Here is a 12687-nt window from a genome sequence, read left to right as displayed (position 1 = left end):
CAAAGATGATGAATATTTATTCAGTAAAAAAAGAGTACACAGAGTATCTAACATTGAATACTACTTTCTTTTTCACCCTGTGCAGCAAGACCAGAAATTCTCATTGCTGAAAGGATTAGCAATGGTATGTTGCAGTGTGTAGCCGCCGGGTTCCCAGCACCAACAATTGAGTGGTTCTTCTGTCCGGGAAGTGAGCAAAGGTACATTTAAATGACGTTTTTTTTCTTGTTCAAGTTTGCTAAAGTTTTCATGCACACAATTCACTCCAAAATATAATAAGGCAAAGTAGAACAAGTATTATTTATTGATTAATGAAGGGACATTTAACTTAAAGTCAAATTACCCATAAATGTTTAATTATGCATAAAAAACTGTCATTATGTGTTCCCTGTATTGGGGAGACAAGATAAACATACTGAAGAATGGTAAAACAATGCAACTTCTGCTGACAAAATAATAGTTTTAAATGTATCTACAATGATATATGCATGCTATGAGTTTAAACTAATATTTGTGCTTGTATCTGTCTATCTATGTATCTGTGTGTAAACAATTTTAATTCCATTTAAATTACAATTGAACTGTTTTATACAATGATTTATGCAGTATTGGTATCAATGAGTAATTTTAAGAAATATTAGTACTGGAAGCAAAATGCATGAAATGTTGTATATTCCATTTGAATATCTTACCCAGAGTTCTCTGGTGTATTGGTAACAATGTATACAGAATACTTCTGGGGATTCTTGCCTAGATTTTGTTATTAGTTATACAATATTTTTTGTGTGGCTCTTTTATAAAACGGGGAGATTTTAATCACATTTATCTCCACCGGAACTTAAATGAAAATAAGAAATATTAGGAAGCATTTGCACTTTCATTGAACATTATATTTGTTTATATGTTTATTCTTTTTCTTTTTTATGCTAAAAAAATGTACGATAATATTTTTCCAGATTTTTTTGAACTGCATATATTGTTAATTGTGTCCTGATTGCTTGTTGAGTGACAGTCAGACATAGGCGACAGTCTACAATATGTATGACTTGTCCATATATAATTAAGTTTAAAAAACCCCATTGAGAACCATTTAGAGTATTCTAAGCAATTACAGTGCCCAGCACTTCTAACTGTAAACCTGTGTCAATGATCTCTGTCTGTTGTAGTCAGCATTTATAAATCTAATCATGTTACTACTGTTGAAATTATTGTAGTAATTTAGTTTTCCTATAAATCATGCTATTTATCTTTCATAATCTGGTCTAGCATCTGTTTACTGAACAATGATACACAAATGTGTGAAACATGAAAGGATATGTAGCTGTAAAATCAATATATTGGTACAAAATAGAGCTAACCTGCTCAATGTCATAGCACATCTATCAGTGTTTTGTATTTATATATATATATATATATATATATATATATATATATATATATATATATATATATATATATATTAGTAAAGAATGGGGATGCACTTGCCAGGATTTCCAAAGTTACCTTTTAATGTAACTTTTCGGGGTGTTACCCCCTTTGTCAGACAATACAAAATAACAATGCACAACCTACTTACCCCTGTGCCTTTTAAACTAACCTAAGTGATACAGTTCCAGGTCATCACCTGTGATGCCACTCCCACTATCAGCAATCAACAGGTGAAGACCCCCACTGTGCTCCCAGTGTGTGTGACTACCTAATAGAGCTGCGCATCTTCACCTGTCTCACGATTCGATTCGATTACGATTATCATCGTAACGATTCGATACGATTCGATTCTACGATGCATCGCGATGCATCACGATTACTGCACTATTTCTGCCCAATTTTTAAATTTTTCAGAAAAAAAAATTCAAGAAGTCAAAGTATTGAAATAAACTCTTTTTTTATTTTATTAGCTCAAAAAAGGACACTCTTCCTGTGGCAAAGTCTGAACACAGCAGACAACAACAGTTTATAGAACAGTAAATACTAAATGGCAATTGTTGTATTGGTTTGGAAACAATATTATGGCATCAAACTGTAGTTACAGAGTACGTAGTGTAAAAAGTGCAGTGCTCACAGTGTACTTCTTCAGTAAAAGAAAATATTTAAATGTATATATTATATATTAGTAAGTAGTACACTATACACTTGTAAAGAAACATGAACAACAAATAAATGTCTAACCTATCTATGTTGGTTTTAATTTAATTTCTTTACTTACTTAGTAATAATAATATAATAGACATTAAATTAAAACCCAAATAGATAGGTTAAGCTTAAGTTACCACCATAATACCTTATTTGTGTGAAAATTGTCCTCAGAAAACAAAACATAAATCCCTTATAGGTACAAAATTACAGGTGCAGTCCACTGTGCCTTCATGACTGTCAATTTGTGGCAAACAAACATCACGTGAAGAATCTGGAACACAACACACAGCACAGAGTGTGCACACAACACACATGTGATTGTGACATATACAATTAGTTTACACAGTTACAGACTTACAATAGTACTAGAGAGAGAGACATTTAAAACAAGTAGCATTGAACTGAACTACTATAACTACAGTTTCTTCTTGATGATTATATTATCTTTATGGGATCACAAATATAATTAGTTAGTTATTAGTTACTGTTAAAGCAGTACTACACACAACTGAATAGTGACTGAGTCTGTCACTGAACAGTACACAGCAGTCACACACAAACAAACAATACATAAAAAAGGACACAGACATCAAGGAGTAAATCATGGTGAAGAAAGGGTGGCACGCCACTCACCTGAGGTGTGTGTGCTTTATTTTTGTATTGTGCTGTTGTGTGTGGCACTGTGTGTGTGCTGTACTGTCTGTAGTGTACAGTATATTTGTGATCCAATAAAGATTTACTCAAGGTTTACTCAAGGCTTTTCCTTCCCCTATAGTGGGGTTTGGCTTCAGTCTCACTCTCTGCATAGTGCACTCATAGACAGTTAGACAGTCACACTCACTAGACACTCAGACACTAGAGACACAGTGGGACACACACACAAACAAAAACATTCAATGGCACCACAGTCAGTCACACTCACACTCATAGACACTTAGACAGTGACACTGGGACAGACACACAATCACATACAAACAAAAAAATTCAAAGGCAGTTAATACACTCATCTCACACACACTCATAGAGAATGAGATACATACAAACTTTTCAAACTGGCACTCACTCACTCACAGACACACTCACACACTCATAAAGAGACAGTTAGACACTGCAGTACACACATTGTTATTGTTAACTGGTTGGTTATATTCGGTTAACCCCTACAGATCTGCCTGGGAGTGGGTGGGATGGCATTTGGGATTGGGATCATAAACAAAAACATATGATATCTTTCTTAAAGGGTCTATTTAAAATAGACAATTTTTTAGTGTGAATGAATAATATTAATAATCCCTTATGCAGTGTGCACTATGCACTCACTGCATTGCAAACAATACAGGGGTGTGCTGTAACAATAGCACAACATCTACAAAACAGAGCACTTCCTGATTGGCAAACATCACAGTAACACTAGAAGTAGTAATAGACATTATACAAGAAGTAGCATTGAACTACTAGATTTACTAACTTTGATTATCAATATCTTTATGGGATCACAAATATATTGTTACACAACACACACACAGTCACAGTCACACACAGTCAAACAATACCAAAAAAAACACACATCATAAAAAGAGTGAATCATGGTGAAGGGTGACACTGACTGACACGCACACATGAGGTGTGTGCAGTTGTGTGTTGTTTCTTTTGTATTGTGTGTGTGTGTGTGTGACTGTGACAGAGTGACGTGGTCGGTCGTGTCGTGTAGTGTACTAGTATATTTTGTGATCCAACAAAGATTTACTCAAGGTTTTAAGCTTCATTTTTCAAAAAGCTATAAGCTATATAACAGTAACAAATATAAAATAACTTAACAGTAGTCTGCACTGGGCAGTGGGGCACACAGCACTTTCTTCTGGATGTGCCAAAAAACATTAAATATTAATATTATAAACCTGAATCACTACTCAGAATTATGGAATATGTAGGTTTTTCTGTAAGAACACTAGTTGATCCACATGCTCTGGTTTGAGGGTGCTTCTTTTAGCCGTTACCACATCTCCTGCAGTGGAGAAAACCCGCTCTGCAGACACGCTTGTACCTGGGATACACAAGTATCGCTTTGACAAATGAGAGAGGAGGGGAAATATGACCTCATGTACATGCCACCATTTCAAAGGGTCTTCAGTGAGAGGCAGAGATGGGGCTTTACAATATTTCTCTATTTCCTCTTCAGCCTTGGCATAGGGGGTCTTGGGTTCTATTGTACCTTCAGTGTCAGTGAAAGACTGTCCCAGCAAAGTCATGAGAAGCGATGTGGACTTTCTTTTGGGAGGAGAAGGGTTATCCTCCTCGATGGCTGATTTTTCTTCCAGAGTTTCTTTTCCCTCAGGCAGTGGCACTTCATCCACGTTTGTCCTCCTAGATGTAACTGTACTAGTACACTCAATCTGTGTTTGAACAAAAGAATAGAAAAAATAGCATTCATTATTACCTCGAGCAGCCAGCCAGCTAATGCTATGTGTGTGCTCAGAGAGACAGTAATGCATAAATAAATGCATACAACAGCTCACATCTATTCAAGAAACATGATGCAATTAAAATTACCTCCAAGGATGCAGCCTCCTCAGTCACTCCTCTGTATATCTCCAATCTCTCCTCCTCTGTGAGAATAAAAGGCAGTCCCTTAAAACGAGGATCCAGGGCAGAGGCTGTATAAAGTATCTTCTTCTCTGCCTCACTGCTGTACCTCTTCAGGAGATCTGTTTTGATGGCATTCTTGATCTCATGGATCATGGGTGTGTCTCCCATGGTGTCTGTCATGTTCTGGAGCAGTTGTGCATTTAGAGGGGCAATGAGAGAAACAGTTGGATTGCGCTCTTCTGACATCAGTGTGGTTGCATCTTTCATTGGCTTTAATGCACTCACAGCATCCTCTGCATTTGACACATCTGTTTCGTTGAGAGTGCAGAGATCTGACTCACTTTTTCTGACTTCTGGAGACAACAATGTGGCACAGATTGCAGGTTGCTGTTCTAGGAACCTCTCGACCATGTCATATGAGCTGTTCCACCTTGTTGTCACATCAGTTATTAGCTTATGATTCTTCAGGCCAAGACATTTCTGTTTTTCTTTCAGACAGTGGTTTGCTGTAGTGCTGCGGTGAAAAAATGTTGATATTCGTCGCACTCTGCCTAAAAGCCTGGAGAGCGTGGCCACTTTCAGCGCCCGCTGGGATGCGAGATTCAGTGTATGGGCGAAGCATTTTACATGAGGGAATTTTCCAACTTGAGCAGCAACAATCATGTTCGAAGCATTGTCGGTCACAAGCACTACAGATTTATCGGACAGCTGCCATTCTTCCACGACACGAGACAGTAGCTCCGCCAGATGAGAACCCGTGTGAGACTCATAAACTGCTCTCGTTTGCAGCACATGCGACAAGATCTTCCAGTCCTTGCTAATGTAATGTGCAGTTACTGTTACATAAGACTCCGTCGTGACTGAAGTCCATGAATCACACGTTAGTGCGACTCGACTGGCTTGGCTCATTGATGCAATTACCTGAGCTTTTGTTTCTTGGTAGAGTGCAGGTATAACGTTTTCTGTTAAGTGATTGCGTGACGGGATCTTATAACGTGGCTCTAGTGTCTTCAACAGGTTGCGAAACCCAAGGTTTTCCACAACAGAGTAAGGCCGTAGGTCCTTCGCTATGAAAGTTGCCACAGCTTTGGTTATTCTCTTCCCTTTTTCAGAGTTGGGTGGCAAAGTTGACAGCATTGCATCAATTCTTGGCTGATGAGCTTCAGCTAGTCTTGTTATTTCCTTGGCAGTGGCACTGGCGACAGCGGCAGGGGTTAGCATCTCAGAGTGAAAACGTCTAACGTGATTTCTCAAGTTAGTAGTATTCCCTAGGTATTTAATTTTTGTGTGACAGGCTTTACAAACCGCGTGTGTCTTGTCCAATTCGTGCTTTCCAGTATGTTCATAAAATCCAAAATGTGCCCAGATGCTTGCTTTTAAAATGCTAGGTGCATTTTTTATCTCTCTATCTTTTTTGTCTCCCTCTGTCATTTTAGCATGACATGTACATATGTGACGGATGATGTTGTTGTCAACGTCAAACTCTGTCAGTGTTAAAAAAAAAAGAAAATACACTAAGTTCCAGTTGTCAAAATGTCAAGCCGCAAATGTAAAATCAACAAGTACTAGTAACTTCAACTACTTTGCCAATGCCATACATTTTGCGAACATAAATTTTAAAACAAATTGCATTGTGATAATTGCAGGGGACATCACTCACTCACTGACACAGTTACTGTAATATATTACACACTTAAAGGTGCAAAAACCCAAACATTTACTTTCATGATTCAGATAGAGAATACAATTTTAAATAAACATCATAACTAACTCTTCTATTATTTAATTTGCTTCATACTTCTCAGATATCGTTTGTTGATGACATATTAGCAATGCATTGCACAGCACACACATTACTTACTAAGTATATAATACTTTGTGCACAAGGAGGAGGCTATGCATTTCAACAAAGGATAAGCAAATTATATAATAGGGAAAGTTGTTTAAAATTGCATGCACTTTCTTGAATTAATATATTATTAAAATATTAGAACTTCAGACCAGGCCATCCATCCATGTGAAAAACATGTAGATAATAGATACAGATTAGACTAATAGAGACATTATTAGACAATAATAGTATACTATATTTATTTATAATACATTTTTTATATATGCAATATTATTCAATAATGCAGCAATTAATTATGCAGCAGCCTGAGCCTCAGTCAGCTCAGCATACTACGTTAAGTAAATAAGGCAAGTATTTAATTGTTACCCCTTATTGTGTAATAAATGTGATTGTGTACCCCTTATTGATTTGCTCTTTAAGTAAGTTAATAATTAGTTTACCTATTGGCAAGTAGTAGGCAGTTGAGGCAATAGGCAGGCATGGCAATGGCAATTATGGCATGGCATTGGCAAAATGTACAACGTTTTGGTAACTATTAACTAAACAAACAGTTAGTTAGTCTAATTCTCACCATAGGTCTCCTCCTCTGTCTCCCACAAAATAAAAATGAGCCCGCCGTGTAGCTGTAGTATACCGCCGTGTACCATCATCAATCTCAGGCAACAAACTCCTGCTTTGCTGCTTTGCTCCTACTGCGTAACTTCGGCACTTCAAGAGACCGCCCATGAGCGCCCATGTTGCTTTATTGGGTGACGTGACGTCAGTGACGTCAAAACGATGTACCGCGCACTTTCGCGCACTTTCTTTTACGTTTCCTGGAGGCTGGTCACGTGGGTAACGTTAATCGATTATCGCGTCTCAGCGCATCGATGCAGAATCGTTTCATGCCGCATCGCGATGCATCGTCAAAACGATTATTTTTGACAGGCCTACTACCTAATCTTATAAACACATAAGCATATTAACTAAAAGTGAACACCAAGTACCCTATTTTACAGAAATAACCACATGGTAAAATAGGGTACTTGGTGTTCACTTTTAGTTAATATGCTTATGTGTTTATATGATTAGGTAGTCACACGCACTGGGAGCACAGTGGGGGTCTTCAACTGTTGATTGCTGATAGTGGGAGTGGCATCACAGGTGATGACCTGGAACTGTATCACTTAGGTTAGTTTAAAAGGCACGGGGGTAAGTAGGTTGTGCATTGTTATTTTGTATTGTCTGACGAAGAGGGTAACACCCCGAAACGTTACATTAAAAGGTAACTTTGGAAATCCTGGCGAGTGCATCCCCATTCTTTACTACTATCAATACCATGGAAGTACCCTGAGTGGATGAAATGTTAAGTAGCCTGCCTGTTGTCTGTATATATATATATATATATATATATATATATATATATTATTATTTTTAATGTTGTGGCTATTATTGTTAGAGAATTAGTATGAAGTGTTTTCAGTCAGGAAATTAGAAGAAATCTTTCTTTGTATATAGGAATATCATTTTTCTGCAGTCTTCCACTAGATTAATGTATTAGCAGAGTCTGAACTATATTAGAACAGATTAGCACTTTGCTTGCTCCTATTGTTTTTCAGTGGTGAAACTCCACCCGCCAGTTTCATTATTTGGATGAGACAATCTGGGCTTTACTTTGGAGAAGACAGGGCATTGTGTTAACAAAATCTACATTGTTTGGCTTTAGCAGAAATTATGTGATAACCACTACAAATTATGGAGAGATATGTGGCATTGTTAGGCTTGTGAAGTCTGCCATGAACCAGAAAATAAATCAGACTTAAATTACAAGAAAAGGTGGCAAAATAATAAATGAATGTATACTGTAAAGTTATTTTACTGAGCATAATTAAGCATTTTGTATTCCATTCTCAAGGTGTTTACTGTCCCTTTAAGTTACAATATTGCTACAATGTAGACGCCTTCAGTTTTTATTATAAAGAGGATGACATCCTTTTCACAGGTGTACAGACTCACCACCAATTTCACCAGCGGATGTCAAGTTTAGCCAAGAAAATTCATCACTTGGGCGCATAGTGGTAGAAAGTACCATTGATGTTAGTGGCATCAAGAAGAATGGCACAGTGCAGTGTATCGCTTCCAATGAGGTGGAAAGAAGTTCTTCTGTTTTCAGTTTTGCTATTAAAGGTACTTAAGCAACGCCTCAGTGTCTTTGTTTTTCATTTGAACCAAATGTTTTGTACTTGTTAAAAGGAGAGTAAAGTCAAAATTAAACGTTCATGTTTCGGGCAGAGCATGCAATTTTAAACAACTTTCCAATTTACTTCTGTTTTCAAATTTGCTTCATTCTCTTGGTATCTTTTATTGAAGAGTACAACTAGGTAGGTTCATAAAAACCCAGGAGTGTGCACGTGTCTTTAGTATTCTAAGGCAGCAGTGTTTTGCAACATTGTATAACAAAGCTACAAATAATGTTGCAAAACACTGCTGCCATAGAGTACTGTACTAAAGACACGTGCACACTCCTGAGCCCTTATGAGCCTTCCTAGTTTTATTCTTCAAAAACAGAGAATGAAGCAAATTTGATAACAGAAGTAAATTGGAAAGTTGTTTAAAATTGCATGCTCTGTCCAAATCATGAAAGTTTAATTTTGACTTTACTGTCCCTTTAAGTTGTTTTGAGTTAAAACTAACAAAATATATTATTATTATTATACAATTATGATGTAGCTTCTCAGATGGTAGCTTACTGATTTCTTTACAATAAATGCAGAATATGTTAATGCAATTATAAGATCATCTTTTTTGATGAATATACATCTCACATTACATTGCTTGTTTCTAGAGAGACTCCGCTCCCATTCTCTGTTCACGCCTCTGCTGATCGGGTTTATTGTAGCCGCTGGCTTGATGGGCATTCTTGTTGCTGTGCTCATTTACAAATATATGCAGGTTGGTTTTTTTGTTGTTTTGTTTTTTCCTTTTTAATCAATGTCCTTCATGTTTTTACTTGGAATGAGCCAAAAGAAATACACAGAAGAGAGGCATCTATGACGTAGCCTGACAGATATTGAATAATTAGACTTATACACAAGGTGACATTGTTAATACCTTTATTTTTTTAACAGAAACCAAAATATGAAATCCAGTGGAAAGTGGTGGAAGAGATAAATGGAAACAATTATGTTTATATTGATCCGACACAACTTCCATATGACAACAAATGGGAATTCCCAAGGGACAAACTCTGTTTCGGTTAGTCGAATATATTCTTCTTTGTATTTAACCCCTTAATGACCGGACCATTTTTCAATTTTCTTACCCTTAATGACAATGGCTATTTTTACATTTCTGCAGTGTTTGTGTTTAGCTGTAATTTCCCTCTTACTCATTTACTGTACCCACACATATTATATACCGTTTTTCTCGCCATTAAATGGACTTTCTAAGGATACCATTATTTTCATCATATCTTATAATTTCCTATAAAAAAAATATAAAATATGAGGAAAAAAATTGAAAAAAACACACTTTTTCTAACTTTGACCCCCAAAATCTGTTACACATCTACAATCACCAAAAAACACCTATGCTAAATAGTTTCTAAATTTTGTCCTGAGTTTAGAAATACCCAATGTTTACATGTTCTTTACTTTTTTTGCAAGTTATAGGGCCATAAATACAAGTAGCACTTTGCTATTTCCAAACAACTTTTTTTCAAAATTAGCGCTAGTTACATTGGAACCCTGATATCTGTCAGGAATACCTGAATATCCCTTGACATGTATATATTTTTTTTTAGAAGACAACCCAAAGTATTGATCTAGGCCCATTTTGGTATATTTCATGCCACCATTTCACCGCCAAATGTCATCAAATAAAAAAAAAAGTTCACTTTTTCACAAATTTTGTCACAAACTTTAGGTTTCCCACTGAAATTATTTACAAACAGCTTCTGCAATTAAGGCACAAATGGTTGTAAATGCTTCTTTGGGATCCCCTTTGTTCAGAAATAGCAGACTTATATGGCTTTGGGGTTGCTTTTTGGTAAGTAGAAGGCCGCTAAATGCTGCTGCGCACCACACGTAAATTATGCCCAGCAGTTAAGGGGTTAAATTAGGTAGCTTGTAGGGAGCTTGCAGGGTTAATTTTAGCTTTAGGGTAGAGATCAGCCTCCCACCTGACACATCCCACCCCCTGATCCCTCCCAAACAGTTCTCTTCCCTCCCCCACCCCACAATTGTCCCCGCCATCTTAAGTACTGGCAGAAAGTCTGCCAGTACTAAATAAAAGGAGTTTTTATTTTTTTTAATAAAAAAAAATAAAATGTTTTAGCTGTGATGGACTCCTGCCTTAGCCCCAACCTCCATGATCCCCCCCCCAGCAATCTAACCCTCTCCCCTACCTAATTGCCGCCATCTTGGGTACTGGCAGCTGTCTGCCAGTACCCAATTTGCCCCCCAAAAAAGTGTTTTTATTATTATTTTTTATTACCAATTTAATTTTTTCTGTAGTGTAGCAGCCCCCCACAATACCCCAACCCCCTCCCCCTCCCAGATCCTCATATATATATATTTTCCCCCCTCTTCCCACTCATTGGTGTCAGTGTGGGTAGGTAATCGCGCGCGTGCGCGCGCACCCGCGCGCGCACGCGCATGCGCGCCCCCGCACGCTCCCGGCACCCGGCGTGCACATTGCACTTACAGGAGCCGGATGCCGGGTAGCGATGGGCCGCCCACCCGCCTCCCTGTTGCGCTCCCACCCACCAACGAACCGGCCGCATCGCTACCGGTGCAGAGAGGGCCACAGAGTGGCTCTCTCTGCATCGGATGCTTTCTAAGGGTATTGCAGGATGCCTCAATATCGAGGCATCACTGCAATACCCTGAGAGCTGCTGGAAGCGATTGCGATCGCTTCCAGCACTCTCTTAGACAAGTGACGTACCAGGTACGTCCATTGTCACTAACTGCAAGTTTTTGCAGGACGTACCTGGTACGTCACTTGTCATTAAGGGGTTAAGTTGTGATTTTAGTTTGATAAGTAAAGTAAATATAAGTTTGTTACGGATTTGCTATATACTGTATGTTACATACACATAGCAATTGCATTGACCTGTTCTCACTGTATCACATTACACTTTACAATAGTTTTTTATTTGTTATATATATTCTAAGTTCCACGCAAGGTGATTTATTATGAGACCAAAGGTTTTGTTTAGTGTAACAAAACAATCTTCCTTGTTTTTGTCCACAGACATAATTAGTTTTTTTGTTGTTGTTTTTTTTTTTTTATGGTCTCCAATTTTTTTTTTAAAAAACAGGTAAAATTCTTGGTGCTGGAGCATTTGGAAAAGTTGTTGAAGCTACTGCTTATGGCCTCTTTAAATCAGACAGCACATTAACAGTTGCTGTAAAGATGCTAAAGCGTAAGTTCTATTTGTTTTTTTCCATTTTTTATTCTAGCGTTAATTTCCCAATTCATTTTATTTTAAGGCGATGTTGTTTTGTTTTGTTTTTTATAAATACATTTTCTTCTGATTGCAGCCAGTGCCCATTCAACAGAAAGAGAAGCCCTTATGTCGGAACTAAAGGTTTTAAGCTACCTTGGTCATCACAAAAACATTGTGAATCTTCTGGGAGCTTGCACTATTGGAGGTTAGTTAAAGGAATACGAAAAACAAAATTAAACTTGTATCAGATAGTGCATGCAATTATTAGAGACTTTTCAGTTTACGTCTTTTATCAACTTTACTCCAATCTCTTGGTATCCTTTATTGGAAAGCATACCTAGGTAGGTTGAAGAGCAGCAATGCACTTCTTGGAGCTAGATGATAATTGGTGGCTACACACATTCCTCTTGTCATTGGCTCACCAGATGTGTCCAGCTAGGTTGCAGAATTGCATTGCGGCTCCAGAGAAAAACTTTGCATGGATTAAACACAGAGTAATGTGCAAGGAACATTGTAGTAATAAAATAACATATTTTCAGTTTACACTTTTAACGCTGCAGAATCGGTTGCTGCACTACAGATAGACGATAATAATAAGAATAACTGAATGTTTTGTGAAATGAAATATAGAAACAAGATATACTTAAACCAAATTCACCGCTAACATAAATCAGTAAATGGTTTT

The 12687-nt window shown here is 37.4% G+C and overlaps 1 protein-coding gene across 2 annotated transcripts in view; it reads left to right on the top strand.

Annotated features, from left to right (window-relative positions):
• The window catches only part of KIT (KIT proto-oncogene, receptor tyrosine kinase), a 66327-nt gene that overhangs the window by 39485 nt on the left and 14155 nt on the right, over nucleotides 1-12687 (top strand). For both annotated transcript variants that reach the window (XM_053703965.1, XM_053703964.1), the window contains exons 8-13: nucleotides 86-200; nucleotides 8556-8740; nucleotides 9399-9505; nucleotides 9682-9808; nucleotides 11874-11978; nucleotides 12097-12207. In XM_053703965.1, the coding sequence (XP_053559940.1) occupies nucleotides 86-200; nucleotides 8556-8740; nucleotides 9399-9505; nucleotides 9682-9808; nucleotides 11874-11978; nucleotides 12097-12207 (750 nt within the window). The remainder of the gene's footprint in view (nucleotides 1-85; nucleotides 201-8555; nucleotides 8741-9398; nucleotides 9506-9681; nucleotides 9809-11873; nucleotides 11979-12096; nucleotides 12208-12687) is intronic.

This window comes from Bombina bombina, chromosome 2 (genome assembly GCF_027579735.1).
Source record: "Bombina bombina isolate aBomBom1 chromosome 2, aBomBom1.pri, whole genome shotgun sequence".
Classification (NCBI taxonomy): Eukaryota; Metazoa; Chordata; class Amphibia; order Anura; family Bombinatoridae; genus Bombina; species Bombina bombina.
This window is presented reverse-complemented; position numbering and strand designations above follow the sequence as displayed.